The 22,104-nt window shown below is 41.8% G+C and overlaps 2 protein-coding genes across 29 annotated transcripts in view; one reads left to right on the forward strand and one right to left on the reverse strand.

The window, feature by feature from the left end:
• EPB41L3 (erythrocyte membrane protein band 4.1 like 3) overlaps window positions 1–21,487 on the reverse strand; it is a 242,976-nt gene extending 221,489 nt beyond the window's left edge. For 4 of the 28 annotated variants that reach the window (XM_032293319.1, XM_032293314.1, XM_032293316.1 and 1 more), the window contains exon 1: window positions 1,055–1,593. In XM_032293319.1, the coding sequence (XP_032149210.1) occupies window positions 1,055–1,178 (124 nt within the window). In that variant the 5' untranslated portion in view covers window positions 1,179–1,593. Of the gene's footprint in view, window positions 1–1,054; window positions 1,601–21,193 lie in introns of those variants that run through there. The other 24 variants (XM_032293325.1, XM_032293317.1, XM_032293322.1 and 21 more) reach the window with 13 other exon arrangements.
• Window positions 18,407–21,267, forward strand: LOC116561354 (serine/arginine repetitive matrix protein 1). The gene is made up of 2 exons (XM_032293099.1): window positions 18,407–18,412; window positions 19,231–21,267. Exons 1-2 carry the CDS (start codon window positions 18,407–18,409, stop codon window positions 20,023–20,025), a joined length of 801 nt encoding a protein of 266 aa, XP_032148990.1. The 3' UTR covers window positions 20,026–21,267.
• Window positions 21,488–22,104: the final 617 nt, after the last annotated feature.

Below are 22,104 nucleotides of genomic sequence, written 5' to 3' on the forward strand. Positions count from 1 at the left end.
ATCCTGTTACCTCCACCAGCTAAGACAGTGACATGGCAGTTTCAAATTTATTGAGACAGAGACTCAGGATGAAAGTGTAATTGATAATCAAGACAATAACTTTCCTATGGAGCTATGCCTCAACCAATTTCTTTTTTTTTTTTAACCAACCATGCTAAGTCCTTAAGAAACATATAGAAGATCATCCTGGACAAGCCTCTTCTATAATATCATACCAATTAAAGGCTTTAACCTAGGTTTTTTCTTACCGTATCTTTGAGAACTAGAAAAATATATATTGAAAAACATTTTTTTTGTATTCAAAATCTCCCTATTGTCTCCTCTGCATTCTATAGCAAGAAATCTACCAGTAGACCACAACCTTCCTTTGCACGCCTGGTCCTGCACGCAAAACTATGGAGGGTCTAGTACATCATTATTGCTCATCTTTGGAAGAATAAAGTTAGAATTTAATATTTAATAGTTTTACTACTTTGAGTTTTGACATCATCTACTAAGGACTAATTCAGCAGGGAAGTCGTGTCAAGATGCATGACTCATTTTATATCAACACATCAACAACGTATCATTTCCAATGGACTTATATTAGAAACAATGTCAGCATCACAAAAATACATACATGTGCATCTGCCACAAATGGTAAATGTGAAGATGAGAGGTGTGTGATTTATAGAAACAACTGAACAAGAGTCTTAGAAAATACAGTGTCAAGACGTGGGATATTTTCAAATTGCTTTGTCATAAAGAAGCATTATTAAATGTGGTATAAACCCAGAAGAAAAAAAGAAAACCAACAGCTGAAGCCTAAATAGCAACTTTTGCCGTTGACTATGATTCATCTTCGTTTCATTTGAGTTTGGGTGCTGCTGTAAGGATACCTCAGGACTTTTCCCTCTCTGATGCAGGAGGACTGAGTCTAACCGGAGGTGCCTGGGCTGCGTGCACACAGGCATTGGGATGCTGAAGACAGCCCAGCAAACAATTCATCTGGCAGTTTTTTCTTTCCCAAACAAAGAGAGAAATCAACAGCTTAAACATAGATTTCAGGACTCACCCACATTATCCACGTCCCAACATGCAAAGGTAACATTTCCAGATGATTGGCAGGTCCATATTCCATGTTCCAAGTGAGACAGGAAGGGTGAGCAAAAAAGAGAAAAAAAAAATACTTTAGACATAGTTCAACCACTGGTGCTACCTTATCCCATTCTAAGCATGATAATGACAGCTCCCTCCTTTCTGGAAGCCATCCAACTGCCAGTACAGTGGGAGTTAAGGGGAAGATTTCTGTAGAAAAACAAGGTAGATTATTCATGAGATATCCAAAGGGATCTCTCATTAACCTTTTCCTTAACAGTTGCAAATAAGAGATATACACCCAAACCACATTTGAATATGCAATAGATGTTTCAAGAAAGATAATATGAAAGATTTCTATAAACATATAGGATCATAAAAATTAAGCAAGTCTGGACTAGAATGGGGATGGGGGGCTTCTGCAAGGTATAGGTGTAGGCTGACTGAAAATAATAATCAGAAAATCTAGTAAAGTTATTTACACATTCCAACAAGCAGTTGACTAAACCAATTCTAATTACATACTCACAAAAAATATAAATTATAACCCAGTTTAGATGGTCTACTGGTTAGAACCACAGAATAGAATTTGCATTCTTCAAAGAAGAGACCAAAGAGAAATAAGTTATTATTATTATCTTTTTATAAAGGCCCAGTAAAAAATAATTAACACATCATTAAATTTCTAGGATGCATTGTTTTTCAGTCTTACAAGCCATGACAATTGCTCTTTCAGGGAAGAAATTTCACAGCATAAAATCACATAAAACATATTTTCAAGTGATGAAACTCCCAAACTGAGCCTTCATGTCCAATAGCTCATCTGTCATAAGCTTTCCACATGAGCAGTCACCTTGGAAAACCAGGCTTTGTCAAGGTCATGCTAGAGGAATTCTGTGAGCCTCAGGTCCACTCAGGGCTCCTGGGCCTCTGTCTTACAAATGTACACTACTAATCAGTTCCATCAAATACTACTATCAACTCAAAAGAACTGAAAGCAGGGTCTTGAAGAAATATTTGCATGCACATGTACACAGTAGAATTATTCACAATAGTCAAAAGGCAGAAACTACACATGTCCATTGATGCATGAATGGACAAACAAAATGTGATATGTACATACAATGGAGTATTACTCAGCTTTCAAAAGGAAGGACATACTAACACGTGCAATAAAATGGATGAAGTTTTAAGACACTATGCTAAGTGAAAACAAGTCAGACACAAAAGCACAAACACTGCATGATTCCACTTATATGAGGTGTACAGAGTAGTAAAATTCATACAGACAAAAGGTGGAAGGGTGGTTGTCATAATATATGCATGTATTACATACATATGTATGTATATTACATATATTATATGTAAGCATACATATGCATACATACATATGCATTTATGTCATATACATATAATGTATATAATGTGTATAATATATACATTATACGTATATGACATACACATATGACATATATAATATGTATAATATATTACATATAATCCATATATATTATGGATTGAAACCGTATAGATTATATTACATGTATATAATATATTATGCATATATAATTTATAAAGTCAATCCATAATATATATAATATATATGTAACTCTACTGAACTGTACACTTAAAATGGTTAAGATGGTAAATTTTATGACACGTACATTTTACCACAATTAGGAAAAACAAAACAAAAAAGCTACTGTCAGAATGGTTTTAGAACTATTTTGCCACTCTGTGTAGACCCAATCTTGAAAGGAAAGAATGAATGAAAGTCAACAGTTGGTGAAAAGTGTTAACAGACTGCAATTGTAATAGAATAACAAGCTGCCTAGCATTAATTCAAGAAATTTGGTCTTCTTATCAGCAGATAGTAGGATGAGAGTAGTTGCCTAAAGGACACTGAAAGAAATCATAACAAAAATGCCTACAAAGACCAGAGATGAGCTGGGCTGTCCCCACTCACTCTAGAGCCCTCGGGGAATCTGTCCTCGCCTATGGCATCCCCATTCTATCTGAATCCTTGAAAATTGTCCATGCAAGGTATTCTTGATGTCCTTTGAATATTTTTAAAGTTGAACAACTTGAGTTTGGGATAGTGTTTTGTTTCTTAACGTACTCTCCTTAGTCCTGGTAATGAATGGTGACTGTTTGTTTCACTGCAGACATCCAGACTTTATTTGTATTGGCCAAAGAGCACCTAGGAAGAGCACAGTTGATCCTCTCCCACGCATTATCTAGTTTTACTTGCTAAAGATGCAAAAAAAAAGGGAATATATTGGTGCATAAATGAGTTACTGTCATGGAGGTAGGCATAAATAACTGTTTTCAAACACATTTTGTTTTGTCTTTTGTTTTGTTTTTTGAGATGGAGTCTCATTCTGTCACCCAGGCTTCAGTGCAGTGGCACAATCTCGGCTCACTGTAAACTCCGCCTCCCAGGTTCAAGCAATTCTTGTGCTTCAGTCTCGTGAGTAGCTGGGATTACAGGTGTGCACCACCACACCCAGGTAGTTTTTGTATTTTTAGTAGAGACGAGGTTTCACCATGTTGGCTAGGCTAATATCGAACTCCTAACCTCAAGTGATCGTCTGCCTCAGCCTCCCAAAGTGCTAGGATTACAAGCATGAACCACCTCATCTGGCATATTTCCAAACACTTTCTGCCCATGTATTTTATCACCAGTCCCTGGCATCCATGGGTCTCTTTTACGGTGAGTTAATCTTTCAGTGAGAGGACATACTTGCAGAGAGAAAGGTCTTAGGGAGTATGAGGTGGGAGTTCAGTCATCTCTTAAAAAAGTGGATGACCTTGACTAAACCACTAGACATTTGTTTCCTTGAGGGAAAAAAGAAAATAATAAATGTCCTGGTTTTCTTATAGAGTTATGGTAACAATCAAATGAAATTATTCCTGTAAAAGACCTTTGACAAACACAAAACAGTGTCAATTCAAAGTGGACTTTTGAATGTCCCCAACTATTGTCTGCCTCTTGCAGTAATGCTCAGTTCCTTCTCAGAAGATGAGGAATGTCTGAATGCGACAAGATATGCTATAGTCTCAACCTAAATTCCTAGCCCTATTTTCCATTATCCCTGTCAGTGATCCTATTGACCTCTCCAACCAAATAAAGGCCCATGGGTCTAGGATAGGTGATTCTTGAAGTAGGAGCCAGGGACTGGGAAGTCTCCAAGATCCTTTCAGGGACTCCTGAGGTCAAATCCACTTTCCTGGTTACACTAAGACCTTATTTGCCTTTTCACTTACATTCTCCCATGAGCTTAGAGTAGAAATTTCTAGAAACTACATGATGTGTGATAGCTCACCCTCAGTTTCTAATGCAAGAGTAGACACGAGAATCCACTCTCTTCTGCAAAGCCAGCATTAGATTTGCAGTGACAGTCTTTACCCGAACCTATTTTTGTTTTGGGAAATATAGTTAACTTCATAAAAATATTTATATTAACATGAAATAGATTTATTATTGTTATTTTTAAGTAAAAAATAAATGTTAAAAAATGTTCTTGGCTGGGCGCAGTGGCTCATGCCTGTAATCCCAGCACTTTGGGAGGCCAAGGCGGGGGATCATGAGGTCAAGAGATCGAGACCATCCTGGCCAACATGGTGAAACCCCATCTCTACTAAAATACAAAAATTAGCTGGGTGTGGTGGCGCACACCTGTAGTCCCAGCTACTTGGGAGGCTGAGGCAGGAGAAGTGTTTGAACCCGGGAGGCAGAGCTTGCAGTGAGCCAAGATTGTGCCACTGCACTCCAGCCTGGCACCTGGTGACAGAGCAAGACTCTATCTCAAAAAAAAAGGAAAATTTCTTTTCAGTCTTCAGTCATCTTTGAGAATGTATAGAGGTCCTGAGGCCAAAACAATTGAGAGCTAATTATCTAGAACAAACAGCAGAAGGGCAAATGATGCAAGATGAGGCTGCAGAAGTGGATGGGAGCAAACCATGTGACCAAGTGAAGAATTCTGGTCTTTACCCAAGAGCAATGTTGCAATAGTCCACAGGTGTAGGAGGCTAGAATTATAGTCCCTCCCTCTGTATGCAATAGTTGTAAAGAATTATTAATTGTTCACCTTACTTTTCCACCACTTTGATTCATAAATCTTCATCAATTTATAGTGAATCTCAGGATTGCTTTCAAAATGAATAACTTCCCTTACATGATCAGATGCATATCTGAACTGTACTTGCCTTTAAAACCCAAGTTTCTGGTTGATTCATGGAAAATGTTTATAGTTGAGCTTCTTTTGTCTCCCAATACCTCCCATATTCAAGCAGAATCAGAATTAGGGTCTCACTCCTGCTCTGCAGCCTCTCCACAAAGCAAGTGGAAATGGAGCAGCGTTGATGGCCACTTCTATAGGAGATGGGCTTTTCTAACTTCATGAAGGCCTTCTCTGCTGCTTTAGAAATTCTCTTTGCCCTCCCTCATTGGCTCTTTTGTACCTCTCCTCTCTGAAGTTGTTACAAACGTTATCCATTCTCAAACCCCTCTGGACTCCCGTCATTCTTAGGAAAATAATCCACTTCCAGCTTCACTGAGAAGCCAGCGACAGGAAACTAGGGAGCTAACATGAATACACTATGACTATAAAATTTATGAGTTGTAACTTCAGTGTCAGCAAGATAAAAATAATTATTTTAATATGCAGTTTCCAGGAATGAATAGCAACTAAAAGCATGATTATGATTTTAATAAAAAGAAAATAATGATACATTAGTAAAATCAGTGAGAAAAGACAAACCTGTAGCTATGTCAGGGTCAGGTTATGTGTGTGAAGAGAATATGAACATGGCCAGCGGACAAGGTTAGTTACAGCAAAAATGTTATCCAAGTACTTTCTCCAGAGATGCCTGCTAGAATGTAACTAACTTAGGTGACAGCCTGTACCCTAAAGGAAGCAACTGATAAGGTGTTAGAACCTCCCATCAAGACTAAGATGGCTAAACGTCAAGAGAAAAGTACTAAGCTTTAAAAATGCTAAAGATATCAGAGCAAAAAAAATGCACAAAATTGAACTTCTCAGTGTATCTAATTCAGACTTGCTTTTTAAAGCTGCTGCTTCTTTTTTTTTTTTTGAGAAGCATGAAACATGGAGAGAAACTGATTTCACAGAGATAGTCGGTCTTTTTTGAATAGACTTTGGCTTGGGTAAGTGACTCATCCTCTGTAAACTTTGGCTTTATCTCTTTATTTTAATTTTTATTTTTTGTGGGTACATAGAAGATATATATATATATTTACTGGGTACATGAGATGTTTTGATACATGGGGGAGGTGGGGATGGCTAATGGGTACAACATCTACTTAGAATGAGGAAGACCCACTATTTGAGAACACTACAGGGTGACTATATGAAAACAACTTCACTGTACATTTTAAAATGAGGAGTGTGACTGGTTTTATCTCTTAACATTAGACACTCCAGAGGTTGTGAGAAAGGCCAGAAATAAAGATATTTCCAGCCCTCAGGGTGGAGTATTGGCACACAGTAGGCCCTCAGTAAATGATGGTTCTTTTCTTTTCTCTGTCTCTTCCTCTATTTCTTCTATCACAATAAGTCACCCAAAAGCTGTTTAACTTTTAGGTAACTATGATCTATATATATACAGAAAGAAAATTTTTAACAGAGAGAAAAATAGAAAGAGAGCATGGCTTCTTAGTACTCCCTTTTCTCAAAGGACAACCCCATCTGAATTATGAAATCCCACCCTTCATGGGTCTGAAATCCCCTCCGACTGGGACATCCTACTTCCGTGCCTTCGTGTCCTCCTCCAGAACCTCAACACTTCCTTCTGGTGGTCTTCCGGAAGGAAGGTCTTCTGTTCTCTTCCTGGTTACCCTGGATTTCTCCAGGTGCTACTCCTTTCATTGTCAGCACTTTCCCTTGCTAATCTCATGGTTTTCAGGAGGATCATCCGTTGCCTTGCACAGAAATATAGAGCCATGACAGCATCACCCTTCCCTCACCTCTCCCAAATTCAGCTGTTACCCCGACTCCTGCACAGCCCACCTGTGAATCACTCCAACCGTTCTAAATCTCGAGCCTCCTATCTGTATTCCTGCTTCGCTCTTTCTCCACTTTCTACCTCTCAACATTGCCAGAACCCCACAACCCTGCTTTTCCTTCAAGTCCAGGATAAACTCAGCCACCCCTGTGAATCCTTCCCAGTATCCCAGTCAAAATGAACGGCTTCTTCTTTGATGATTTCCCCAGAACTGGAGCGATTGCTAAAAAAATGCACCTGAAGTGTTTTTATTATGCAATATTTCATATACATATGCATACACATATATATGTAAAAGATGAACACCTGTGAACTCTCACTTAATAATGAGAATGTCACCAATATGGCTGCATCTCCTCTGCAGTACTCCTGCCTCCCGTCACATTTTCCTAAACAATATTGTTATGTTTTTCAGTTCTGAGCCTTATAAAAATGCTATTATGTTAAGTAATCTTCTGCAATGTAGAAAAATCAACAATATTAAAGACTCATCCATGTGGTTGGTTGATAGCTATGTTCATTTTTGTGGTACGTATCTCATTTGGTAAAATGCCATACTTTAGTTATCTACTCTCTTTTCCAAAGACATTTGTGTTGTTTCTTGCTATTATGGATAGTTTTGAAACATTTCTTGGTGTATACATGCAAGAGTTTATCTATAGCATATAATGAAATGCAAAACTCCTGTGTTGGACAGTATGCATTTCTTTAAAAGATAATGCCTAATTGTTTTTCAATATTATATCAATTTACCTTCTTCCCTCCAGTGACATATAAGATTTGGTATTTTCATAAAATTATCTTTTGCCACTCATCATTATCACACTTTATATTGTGTTTATATATCAGTCTTCCTATAAGATGATAGCATCGTATTTTATTCACACTTAAATTCTCATAGTCTACCAGTACCTTGCTCATAAAAGATGGTAAATGAATATCAAACTGAAGAAAGTACAACAACTTGTATTTGATTTGAGTCACAAGTCATTCTGTTTTTTAAATGCAAATAACAAGGAAGGATTATAGAGTTATCAATCTTTTGTGCAAATATAATTAATTCAATCACACTACTTTCCTATCTGTTACTTGATCAGAAGAACAAAGAAAATGGTAGTTTTATTTGAGAAAGAGAAGGTAATAAATTTGGAGTAAGGAGTATATTTTGGAAAGTAAGAATGCCTAACTATGAGCACAAAAATTTGACTTAGGATAGTATGCTCAAAGAAATGGGCACTAGAAGACATATGAGAGATTCAGTAAGGAAGTTGCAAAGCCCTATATACTCATCCAAAAATTTTCACCATAGGCTATCCATCTAGGGAGGTACCATTTGGCTTCCTGTCCCAAAGTTCCATGACTAACATTAATACTGCAGTTCCAAAATTCTGTTCATAACATAGATTTAATATAGTTGTCTGGACTAGCCTGGAACCTAAACACAATTTTTAACATCTTCTCTCAGGGCAAAGAATTCAAAATTCCAAACAACTACTTACAAACGCACTTTTCGAAAAATGACTCAGCTGTAAAATGGGGAATACCTATATTCAGAAAGTAGGTCTCTGCCTTTTATCACTCTAGTCTTTTCACCCTAAGGCTAAAAAAGCCAGAGACTGAAGAAAAGAAGCATTCCTATGCTCTTAGAAACAAAATGTACAACATTCATAAACTACTCTTTGATCATTGCTTGGCTTCTGCTTTGAAAAATGTTCAGAAAGAAGAGTGCCAGAACCTCCCAAAATATGAGATAAACATGCACTCCTTATGGAGGAAATGTAAAAAAGTTAAGACCATGGACTAAAGGAGAATAGTTTAGCAACATTGCTCAACCTATGTCTAAAAAGCTCACAGAGCTGAAACCAAGTTTCTCCCCATGGGATTTCAGTGGAAAAATAAAAGGCTTCTAAACATTTGGAGGTCATTGACCTTGGCTTCCTCATATCTTTGATGCTTCTTCTCATATCATGTGCACACTCATACTTTAGTAGGTCAATGGTGAAAAACAAATTTCTAAATTCAGTGTGTATCTTTGTAAACAGACAAAAGTCAACAAAAAGTGGCAAAAAACTGCACCATAAATCTCCAACAAGCCACCCCATGTAGACAAATTCAGCTTGTCTCTACAATAGCAAAACCATCCAACCATAAAAAAATAATGTGTTTAGAACAGAACTCGGTATTTTCAGCCCTGGTAGAATGCATGTGCTCACAAACACCCTGTTTGGTGTTAAAGGTATAATAGGTTCTTACTGAACCGCTCCCTGTAACTTCAGTGTACAGTTTGATTACACCTTTAACACCAAACTGAATGTTTGGTGTTAAATAAGAGACATTTAAAATATTACGCTAGTTAACTCAGCCACTAAAACTTTTTGAAAATACAATTATTATGTGTTCTAATTTCTATTTTATAACACCACACTAAATCGAGTCACTGTAATGATTTGTATTTACTGAATGCCTACTATCTGATATATATAATGCTATTTTATATATATATATATATATAATGCTACTATGTGATATATATATGTATAATGCTACTACTATGTGATATCTATATCTGTATCTATATCTATATTATATGTATATCTATACAACCCCACAAGAATCTGGCTCTTGACTATTAAGAGAGGTTTGTGTGGGGGTGGGAAGGCTGGGATTAGGATGAAGTTCAGGAGCAATGGGCAGAAAAGAGGAAGCGCACATTTCACTCTGATTACTTTTTGTGAACACAGTACAACTTGTTTTGTTAAGTCCCTGCCACAGCACACTCACTTGCATCCATATGCAGCCCAGTGGTCTAATGTATGAAAATGGTTCTTTTCTTTTCAATATATTTTTTTTAACTATCCTTTCCTTAGTCTTACTAACATTACACTTTTAGTCAGAGAAATAATTTTGTGAGTCAGACACTTTTTCCCATATCAACTCATTTCCAGGTAGAAAGTTAACTGCACCTTCCATGGAAAGCCATTCAGCCATTCGTGATTCAGCTCAGCTGTTCCTTGAAGCGTTATGTAAGCCGCTCAGAGTCAGGCAGGAATGTGCCACTTGCTACATTCCAGCCAGGCCTAGTGGACTTTTATCTTTCTCTAGACTAACAGCTAATCAAATGTAAAAAACACCCCCTTTCCTTATGCCAAACGGAGTCCAGGAGAAAGTATTTTAAGAGATGCGCTAATACTGTAGCCATGCATTTATAATTTTTATTTATTTTAATGGGAGCCATCTAGATAAATCCTCTTGTTATGCTTTGAAAAGATTACCGAGAACCTCTTTGAATTCATCCAAATCCATGATGAGGGGTAAAAGGAAGGGAAAATAATAAAATGAGATTCTAGGTAACTTGGTAAACAGTGAAAGTACTGAGTTAATTCAGAAAAGCAACAGATTAATTGTTACCAGATGAATGTGATCATTATCCAGAGATGAAAAACAATGATACCTGAGTTTATAATAACAAGATTATTAAAGAATTATTTAGTATTTTTCTACAGCAAAACCTGTGTAAAATGATATTTTCATTTTTTATGTCAAAATTGTGTTTCAACAACCCTGAGCTATGAAAACAATCACAAAGTTTATGCTACATTATCCAGTTTAAAAAAAACAAAAGGTTTTTAATCTATGACAATGCTTCAGGATTCTAGATTTGAAAGTTGAAGCAGTTGTAGCTCTGTCACAAAGATGAATAAACTATCATCTAGGGAAATTAAGTGACGATGAACCCACGATCTGGAAAATGACATTGCTGCTTATTTTTCTTGAAACACATTTAGTTATATTCTAACTGTATAATACAGAGACCAATGCTACACTTAAAGAAAAATACATGTGGAGTGACCTGAAAAAAAAAAGAGTATAATCATCTATTAAAGTACCAGACCTAAAACAAAACATCATGATGCTTTTTCACTTAGTGAAAAGGTTTGGCAACTGGGTCACATGTACGCTTCAGCCACATTACTCACTGTTGCATTACCTAATTTTCTTCTATCTGTAATATGCTTCCAAAGGAAGCAAATAATAGCTAAGAATAGTCCTAATTACTCATCCTTTATAATAATGTAGATGATGCTGTAACATGACAATATTCCCCAGGACTCATACATTTTGTGAGAGAAAAGTATTTATACCATTCTATCTTTTAAAAGTATGCCATCTGACCTTTTAAAAATAAGATCTATACATTTTTAGCTTTTGATACTCCAATATCTAACTATCAGAAAAAAATTAAGGAGTCTTTTGGGAAAGAAGCCACCTAAAGAGAAAAGGAAATCAAGGTACAGACCTTGGCTCCAAGGTTTTCTATACTCCCAGGGCATCAAACTTTCCCCACCCATAGTCGGAGTAACCTTTCCATATCTAATCCCCCCATATTACTCTTTTGCATATGATCCTTGAATGGTTCCCCATTGCCTACTTAATGAACTTAAAAATTTTTTGAGCTTACCAGTTGGTAACCCTTGTCTAAACATTTACGTATGCCAGGTAGACCTCATGAGGTCACGGGTGTCAATGGTCCAGAACCTCTATTGCATCCAGACCTTAGGGAAGCAGGAAAACACATCACTCACTTCCTGGCAGTCCTAGTGACTCCCTGTTGGGCGTTGGCCACAATGGGTTCAGTGGCATCCTTTAAGATATCTGATGTTACGTGTCACTACAGTAGCCAAAACTGGAGCAAGTAAAAATCGCTTGGTGTAAGTGGCTCAGAGAGGATTCAGTTTTGCAAGCAAGAAAGAGATCTCCAGGGATTCCTAAACCCAGTTGGGAGAAATCTGACTACGGTTAGAATGACTATTTTGTGGATGGTGACAGAGTCATAGAAATACAGTTTTATTATAGTTATTAAGCTGTGTAGTTACTATAATTCAGGAAACATGGGTTACATTTGTACCTACTACAAATTAAAGTGCCCTTTTAAAAATCATATTAAAGCAGGTTCATGCCTGTAAACCCAACACTTTGGGAGGCCAACGCTGGAGAACTGCTTGAGCCCAGGAGTTTTAGACAAGTCTGGAACACATAGCAAGACCTCATCTCTACAAAAAGTAAGAAAAAAAAATAACTGGATATGGCGGCATGTGCCTATGGTCTCAGCTACTCAGGAGGCTGCGGCAAGAGAATCACTTGGGCCTGTGAGGGCGAGGCTGCAGTGAGCTGTGATTGTCACCCTCCAGCCTGAGTGACAGAGGAAGACCCTGTCTCATAAAAGAAAAAGAAAAGAAAACAAAACAAAACAAAAGCAGATCAACCTGTCCATTTGAAAACATGAAAGTGTAACAGTTTTTCCCAATTATTTTGGTAATTAAATGATCAATGTAGATCACTTCAAGATCAAAGAGTATAAAGGAATTTGTCATGGATTACTTCAGAATAGGCAAGCCTAAACATCTATGATATTTATTACTTTTTCTGCTTGAATGATACAGATGTAGAAGAGGTAGATAAACAAAATATTGATTTCTATTTGATTTTGAAATGCAGAAACATTTTGCAGTAGGATTATCAGATTTATCTTCCTAATTGCATTTTGCTTTGGTTATCATTTTTTTAAATATGAAATGAGGGCAAAGGGAGAATTACATTGAAATATACTCAGGACCAAAGTTTATTTCTTAAATCATCAAAAAGTAAATAAGCATAGAGCCAAAAACTTGAAATATAAATATTGAGAGTAAAACATGATTTGTTAAATATAGATTTTCATACTGAATTAAATGTTAGTAAGTTACGCATTATATGACAAAAAGGAATAGGTACATTTGTTTGAGCACTTAATATATGCTAGCCATTTTCTAAGTATTACTTCTATACTCTGCTAGATATGTATTACTAAGCTAGTTTTGCAGCAAAAACTAAAGACTTAACAAACTTGGGTGACTTGTCACCAGATATTCGGCTCATACGTACTGGTACCGAAACCAGCGGGTTGAGTCTAGCAGTTACTATGCGTCCCAGTACGCAGTGAGCCTAATAGTAAGAACATCTTGCTCATTTTATATTGTATCACCATGTTTATTCTGCTCTTTAGGGTTTGCAGGCTACATGCTTTTCAACATTCTCATTTTGTGTATATTACAGTATGCACAATGCAACCTATAAAAGGCACCCAACATTCAAAGAGACAGCTATTTTAGGAGGAAGGCAAACATATTTTAATCAGTGGTAGCAACTGCTTTTAAATCAGACCTCTAGTTTCACAAACTGATCTTTGCTCACAGACTCCCGGTTCCCTCCTTAACTCTGCGGAATGTTGTGACTATTCGGGGAAAGAAATACATTTTTTACTTAAAGGTGAATATGAGTCTCAGATTAAACATTTGTTTGCATTTGAATTCACTGTTGTGAAGATTCCACATTTGTTTTTATAATGGAGTTACAAAAATGGAGAAATTTGCATGGCATAATGCTGATTTTTTAAAAACACTATCAGACCAGTAACTAAAATATTGTGTCTCACTTTTTTACTCATAAACTGTAGTCACATAATTGACATCATTAAATTTTTTTTCATTCTGTACATGATGTAGGGAATCCTGTTATTTCCATTTGCCAGTGAGAAAGCTGAGGCCGGGAGAGGCTTAGTAAGCTGCAGATGAGCTGGGTATGGAACAGCATTTTGATATGAATCACACACGTGTGACAAAATGTTTGCAGATAGTGGATAGCCAACATCTTTTCCATTTGGTAACATATTTGTGGAAACTTCATAAATACCCTGTGTCAAAATCTGTATAACATAGATACAGTGGCTCTTGATCACTCAGAGTCATTCCATTCCTCATAATCCAGGAGGTTTCAGTACATAATTCTAACACTACAGGAAAGTACCTCATTTCTAACTATTTGTACTTGATCAGTACTTGATCATGGCTATTTTTTTTTTCTTTTTGCTCATTCCTAGTGAGCAATGGACTCTTTATAACTATTTGATGAGGGTGACTTTATCCTCTCAAGTTGATAGCTACTGTATATTCAATAGTCTGGAAGCATTTTTATTCCTGAAATATGGAAGCTGGTAATCATTTTTATAATAATGTATTTCTTTACCTGACCCTAAATATATAGTATACACATGAGGAATGGCATGGCTTTACCTTATCTTTTCTTCCTTTTTGTTTGTTTGTTTTTTAAGACAGTCTCACTCTGCCATCCAGTCTGGATTGCAGTGATACAATCTTGGCTCACTGCAACCTCTGCCTCCCAGGTTCAAGTGATTCTCATGCCTCAGTCTCCCAAATAGCTGAGATGACAGGCATGAGCCACCACAGCAGGCTAATTTTTGTTGTGTTGTTGTTTGTTTGCTTTTTGAGAAGGAGTCTTGCTCTGTTACCCAGGCTGGAGTGCAATGGCGCGATGTCGGCTCACTGCAACCTTTGCCTCCCAGGTTCAAGGGATTCTCCTGCCTCAACCTCCTGAGTAGCTGGGATTACAGGTGCCCACCACCACGCCCGGCTAATTTTTTGTATTTTTAGTAGAGAGGGGTTTTCACCATGTTAGCCAGGATGGTCTCATAATCTGCCTGCCTCGGCCTCCTAAAGTGCTGGGATTACAGGCATGAGCCACTGCGCCCAGCCTAATTTTTGCATTTTTTAGTAGAGTCGGGGAGTCAGAGTTTTGCCATGCTGGCCAGGCTGGTCTCGAACCCCAGGTCTCAAGTGATTCACCCATCTTAGCCTCCCAAAGTGCTGGGATTACAGGCGATTTTTCATTCTTTAAAAAAAAAAAAAAAAAAAAATGAGACCATAAGAAATTTTATCTTCTAAAAGTATGAATAAACTTTTCTTTTTTTTTTAAAAGAAAGGATCTTGCTCTGTCACCCAGGCTGGAGTGTAGTGGCACACAATCATAGCTCACTACAGTCTCCAGCTTCTGGGCTCAAGTGATCCTCCCACCTCAGCGTCTCAAGAAGCTAGGACTATAGCTGTGTGCCACCATGCCTGGCTAATTTTTACTTTTTGTGGAGGCAGGGTCTCGATTTGTTGCCCAGGCTGGTCTTTGGCCTCAAAGGGTCATCCCATCCCGGCCTCTGAAAGTGCTGGGATTACAGGTGTGAGCCACGAGGTCTGGCCTCGCTCGTGTATTTACGAATGCATTCAGCACTTTACGGGCGTCTTGCCCAGCATATCTTACTTTTCTTTCAGCCCAATCGCTATCAGCTAGGCTCTCCACATTCTATTCTACTTTTGAAAGCTCTGGCTAGCTCACATGACTATAATCGCATCTCTATAATGAAGAATGTTAATTTTACAGATTCTTCCAGCTACCAAGGCATACATTATCCATGAAGTCAGACCAACGTGGGCAGAGGGTGGTTTTTGAAGTTTCCAGATAATTGCCTGTTTTTCCACTTTGTCTTCAAAGACCTGATCAAGGCTTGGCTACTTCTTCCTTATACTGACTTGACATGGGATTGGAACAACATTCCTCTTTTCTTCTGTCACTAACTCTCCTCACATGTCTCTAGACAATCATCTTCTCAGAGACAAGTTACAGTGGAGCCCCCACTCCGGACAAAACTTACTGGGGAATACAAAGGTGAATAGAATGAAGTCATAGCTCTCAGTCAATAAAAGACACCAAAAATAAATATACAATGAGTGCCACAAGAGAAGAAGGAGCAAAGAGCTACGGAAGGAAAGATGAGAGAGAGAGAGATCTTCTGGGAATTACTGAGAAAAACATCATGAGGGAGGCAGTGTTTGAGTGCAGGATTTCAAGATGAAGAAAGGGGAGGAAGGGCATTTCAGTTGAAGGAAATGGGATGAGAAAGGACAGAGAAATCAAACCTAAAGGCATACATGGGAACTGGGGAGAGTTCCCATGGGTTTCCTGTTGGGGCCTTGGGAGATCTGAACACTTAGATACCAAAGAGCAAACACAGGGTGTTGAACACAAATCAAAAGGAGTTTGCACTCATGCTTTAGGAAACAGAAGTGGCTTGAGGTTTGGAGCAGGGAGTGACACAACCAAAGCAGCACAGTAAAAGAACTGAACTGGAAGCAGAAGTTAGGAAGGCAGAATGAGAGTGAGCTAGGATAATTACGGCAATAGTCCATGCAGGAGGTGGCAAGAGCCAGAGGTAGGACTGGTGGGGATCTGATAGAAAGGAAGTGGCACTGGGAGTTACTACCACGGGAACCCTGACATTTCCGGGGTGTGTGTCTGTCAGGGAGGAATGTGAGAAGAGAACGGTGTAAAAAAATGAAGACCAGGTCTCCCACACGAGTGACTTAGGACATGGTGGTCCTAGCGTAAGAGAGGAAAGTATGAAATTGATGAATGAAATTTTTAGACATTTTCAGTTTGGGATAACTGGGGAACAACTGGGTAAACTATCCCCTTGCCAGTTGCAAATGTGAGCCTAGATTTCTAATGAAGGCTAAGAGTTAAGATTAAGATGTGGCAATAATGTATCCAGCCAACTTAAACTCCTGGTTCTAGAAAACCAGTAGCTTGTTGCCAGAGCAGCTCACCTAAAAGCCCGGTCATGTTCTAGGTGTTTTATATTTTCTGCTATTCACTTCTCACCATAAAGCATTCCTATCCCCACTTTACTGATGAGGATTTGGTGGCTCAGAGATCTTATACAATGCACTGACCTCAGGAGGGAGGTGTCCAAGTTCTCATTCACCCTTGTTTTCCCACCACACAAGGTAATGGTAGCTTTCTCTCTCTTTTTATTTCCAAGTACCCAAAGTAAGTTCTACCATGAATTATTTTGACCACTAATATATTTTATCCATTCTCATCATTTATGCTGCTTGACTGCAATTGCACCCAATTGGCCCCAATTATAGTGCCATTCCCCTGTCTTGTTGCTGCTTTTAACTTAGCGGCTCACTCTCTCATTATTTAGGATTCCAAGACAGTGTCCGTTTAGCTTCCACATCTGGAATTCTTTCCACAATCCCACTAGGACATTGGTCCTTGCATTAGCTTTGGACTAGGAGACCCTTAGCAGTTCAGAATGCATGCTAGACATCAATCAGCCCTATATCATCATGACCCCAAACCTTCCAAGATAAAAGCCTCACATACTACTGAACTAGCATGAAAACAAAACAAATTATTTTCATCTCTTCAGTGATTTGGTGGCTACTGCGAGTATTATATTCAAGTTTTCTCTATTCCCTGACAAAATGACCCATCATAAACATTTTCTAACAGCTACATGTTTTATCTTTATTGTGAATAGCAGGGTTCAATACCTTTAAAAATCTCTAGCCTCTTTAGCAGTTCTCCATTGAAAGTCATATTTTCTTACTAATTGTGTTTCTTGCTATTCTTGGTTAACCAGCTCAGAATTGGAAAATTCTATGTTCCCGTGTGCTAGGACTCACACTTTGCTTCCAAGTAACTCAGATAACTCTGAAGTCACAAATTAATTGTCACAGTGTGGTAGGTGAAAATTATTATTCTCCTTACAGATGAGGAAGTAGTTGCCCAGAGTGGACTGTGACTCATCCCACTCCCTGGATCTTTTTAATAAAACATTCACAGCTAACCTGCTCTCACTTAAAATCCTTCAAAAATCATGCCCAGGTTGAATTTTTGCTTCTCCTTCCCTAACTCCCCAAGAGGAAAGCATGCCAACATTCAGAGTGTTGTGAGAATGGGTAATTTGGGACTGGAGGTAGCAGGAAGAATCTGTGGCTCTTTGGCCTGGAGAAAAGAAGAAACAGAGATACATGGAAACTGTTCTCAAATAGAAGAATGGTGGGTGTGTAGAAGAGGGAGAAAGTGGGGTGTTATAGCTCAGAAGGTGGAATTGGAAGGAAGGGAGAGCTATACAGGCCGACCTTCTGTGGACTTCTCATTAGTCTGTTTATGCAGTGCTCCAGAACTTCCCTTCAAATTCAGATCACAGGACCCATCCTTTGTGGAGTTCTCTTCCTGTTGCTGTTCAAAGTGTCGGGACACTTTGCTGAGGTCCCTTAACTTTCTCATGTATCTACACAACAGCACTGAAGTCAAAATGCTTCCTTCCTTTTTGGCCCACCAATCAGAATGTGAGCGTCATGTGGGCAGATGTGAACCATGGCATGCTCATCCCTGTGTTCCTAGCATTTAAATAATAAATTTCTCTAAAATGGAATCAAACACTTCTGAAAGTAGGGAGATCCCAGTTTCTATAGGTATTCAACCAGAGACTGTTATAAAGAAACTTTAATCATGCAACTCTACCACTCTGTAATGTCTAAATTTCCAGTGCCTTCTTATTTGAAGTGATTTCACCAATCCCAAAGAGTTTAAAAATATAACTAAACCACGCACACAAGCCCTCGACATGACTGTATGATTCGTTTAATACTCTGACTTTAATAATGATTGACCTAGAAATTATTAAATGTCTTTTCAGGCCAATGTCTTTAATTATACGCCTTGGTCTACACAAACTTTTGTTGAACACCTACTAAATGTCAGACTCTGATGATAAAAGAACGAGAAAGAACCCTGCTCTCAATAACTTACATTCCATTAAGAACTGTATTTCCGTGATTGGGATTGAGAGGTCATAGCCTAGCTGCAAAATTTGGTTTTATACCTCTGCTCCTCAGTACTGCGAATGTTTTCCTAAGGTTACTACACATTCTAAGAAGACCATTAACTAATGTTACAAGAGAGGCTCTTTGATCCCTTGGTGTCACTAAGTCTGAACTGTAATTGATCCAATTGCCTATGGCCAATAAGGGAAAGTGAAGACGGAGACTCTCAAGGTCATTTCAGAACCGATCTAAACTTGACTCTTTCCTTGCTCTAGATTATGTGTAAAGATATGGGCACACTTGAGCCCACCCCGCCCCCGCCCCCCAAAGCAGCACTATTCCAGCCTGGGAGGGGCAAGTCTTGCCGGGCCCACCAGTAACTGACATTATTTAAATGCAATATGGGAACTCTTACATAGACCGTGCTCTACAGGGTTAGAATCTGTTTCTAATCGCTAGGAATTTAGATTTAAACTACAGTTACAGTTGGAATTTACCATCGTTTCTACTTTCACTCATTTAGTGGCTTCTAGCCCTCTCCCGGCCCAGTCTTAATCCAATGCACTTCAGTGGGAATTACACAACAGTTGCAGACTAGTGGGGGCGGGGGTAGTTCTAACACCAGGTCCCAGTGAGAGAGCGCAAAGGGCGGGGGCAGCACCTCCCGGCTGGGTTGGGTCCGCCTTGCCTCGCCTCGGGGATTCTTGGCGCTCCGCGCCGCCCTCCCGCGACTGCGCTACCCGCCGGAGCCCGGCGTCTTAGCTTTCCTTGCCCTGTGAACGCCGCCCATCGCTCCCGGGAGGATTTCGCCTCTAGCACCTCAGGCTTTTCTGGCGCAAAGGTCGCCGGCCAACGCAAGCCCAGGCGAAGGCTTCACTTCTGCAGAAGGAAAGCAAAAGCCGAGGCCCGCTGGCCAAGGGGGCTGCCGAATGCGCCTCGTGGCTGCCGCTCCAGAATACGCAGCGGCGGCGCCAGGGCGGTCTCCCAGCCCTGCAGACCCCGGCTCAACTTCCAGCGCCACTCGGGTGCCAGAGACCGCCGCCGCTCCCGGCGCGCCCTACCGCCCCGGCGGGAAGCCCCCGACCAGCCCGGGGCGCCCTCCCGCAGCACCTGCCCGGCCACACCACCTCCCGCACAGCGCGCCCCCCTCCAGCCGCCGGCCCGGAGTTCCCCGGTTTCTGAGCAAGACGAGCCAAAGGGAGTTCCTGAGGCTCAGCAGCCCCCAGCGTCGGCTTCTCGGGTGACCCGACGCACTCCCTGGAGCGCGGGCCCGCCTCCACCAAGCCTCCACCTCAGGTCGGTACAGAGGAGTCGCGGAAAGATGCAATGCCCGGCGAGGGACACTCCCCGGATTTTGAAAAACAGCCTCATTCCCCTCGAGAGCGCCTCGATCCCACACCCGCACCCTGTGGCCAGATGATTTTAATCCTGGGATGAGGCCTCGGTTGGGGGGACTGGGAGCTGGAGCGGGAGGAGAGGAGCCGGCAGCGTGGAGTTGCTGGGGTGCAGCGGCGCGCCGCTAGCGGCGAGGGGTGGCAGGCCCTGCGGCTCCGCGGGGCTGGAGGAACAGGCTCCTGCGCTTCTGCCTCCCGGAGGATCGCAATCGCTCATCCTTACACACACACACACACACACACACACACACACACACACACTACCTCTAGCGCCCCCCACGCCGCAAGCCGGAATGCAGAGGTCAGAGCCACTGTCCACTTGAAAGCAGGAAAGCAGGCGCTGAAACGCGGAGATGGAGGCGGAGGCTCTGGCCTCATCTGCGAGGCTCGCACCTTCGCAGAAGGACCCCCAGTTTTGCCAGGGCAAGCAAGGTCTGGCTTCTGAGACTCAGCTCTCCGGGCTAGCGGTTCGAGCTGCAAGGGGGCGGGGACGGATTAGGAGGGAGCAGTGTAGAGAGAGCCCACGCTCACTCCTGCCCTCCTCGAAAAGAACTGGCCAGCCCCACTCGCCTCCAGCGCACAACTAGGTGGCCGGGGCCAGGAGGTCAGACCCCAGGGCGCTCCAACTCTGGCGAGGGCGGGGAGGGGAGTGACAGCAGCAACCACTGCGCGCGTTGGCAAAGGCACGGAGTCTCTGAATAGGCTAAACGGCGGGCTCGGAGGGGTGGAGGCAAGTGGGGCGGAGGAGGAGTTGCCCGAGCGGAGAGGGATGACGTCCTCCAGGGCCTCTAGCTCCGAGGGACCGAAGATTGGTGCGCTCGCCGGGCCCCGCGCACTAGCTCTGGGGTTCGCAGAGGGTCCGCGTCCGGTTCCCGCGGCGGCTCCCGCACAGCGCGCAGGCGGCCGATCTCCGCCAGCTTAAGCGGGGCGCAAGCTCTCTGCCCCCTTTAAAGCACCTCTCTGCTCGTCCCTAGTCTCCGACTGCCCGTCCAATAGTCCCTGCCGATTCCGGGCGGACCCGGCCAGGCAGCCCCCAGTCGGGTCAGCCTCGCCGCTTCCTCGCTCTTTCCCCCATCGACCTCGAGCCAAGGGCAGGCGCCCGCACCCGCGCCTCTGCCCACGGGGCTAGGCGGCGCTCCCGGCCTACGCCCGGCTGCCAAAAAGGATGGGGCACAGAAAGGGAAAGGCGCTCACCTGGGTCGCGGAAGTCTTCCTTTGAGGCCCCTCCCGGAGCTTATTCGCAGCCCGCAGGCACAGCCTTCCTTGGATAAAAAAGTAGCGAAAGGGCAGAGAGAGGTAGGGCTGCTCACAGCTCCCTCCGCAGCGGCTCTTTCCTTCGAATTCTCCGAGGTCCAATCTCCGGATCGGCGGCGGGAAAGAGCTCCCGGAGACTGGAAGGGGCCGCCAAACCCGGGCTCCTCCCGCAGCGGCGGTGGCGGCACCTCCAAGTTGCCACCTGCAGCGCGCGTCGGGCGCCTGTGACAGCCCGCGCCGCTTAGCCCGCGCAGGCCCGCCCTCCCGGTCGGTTCGTTGGCTGTGCCCGGCGCCCGGGCGGTCCCCGCGCGCGGCCCCGCCCTTAGCCCGCCTCCGAGCCGAGCGCTCGCAAAGTGTGGGTCTCCTTGCAGGCCTCCCTAGGCTTTATAGCCAGCGGGCCCTGCAAGCAGGGAAAGAATTACACACACACACACACACACACACACACACACACACACACACACACTTTTGTGTAGGTAGGAACTGGAGGAAAGGGAGAGGTTATGATCAATGTCCCTTCGTGTGCCTTAAGGGGACCTGGTAACTTGGTTTCTTTTGCTGATATTAAATTTTTGCAATCTCTGAAAAGAGTTAACTTCACAGCAGCGGTCTAAAGATGCAGGCCAGAAAGTGGCTTGGAGGCTTTTTCATTTAAGCATCACCCAACTTCACATGAAGCGCCAAAGATGAAGAGCAGTGTGTAGACAGACCGAGCTTGCCCTCTTTTCTCACCCAGCCTGCATCCCTGCAGCGGAGGACCCTGGGGTTCCAGCTCCCCAAAGCCATCCCCACTGGTGCTCACAAGGTTTCCTGAGCGTGTCACATACATGTTTGCTTGATTCTGTGGGCTG

This window comes from Sapajus apella, unplaced genomic scaffold (assembly GCF_009761245.1).
Source record: "Sapajus apella isolate SASKATOON/1434 unplaced genomic scaffold, GSC_monkey_1.0 scaffold29, whole genome shotgun sequence".
Lineage (NCBI taxonomy): Eukaryota > Metazoa > Chordata > Mammalia > Primates > Cebidae > Sapajus > Sapajus apella.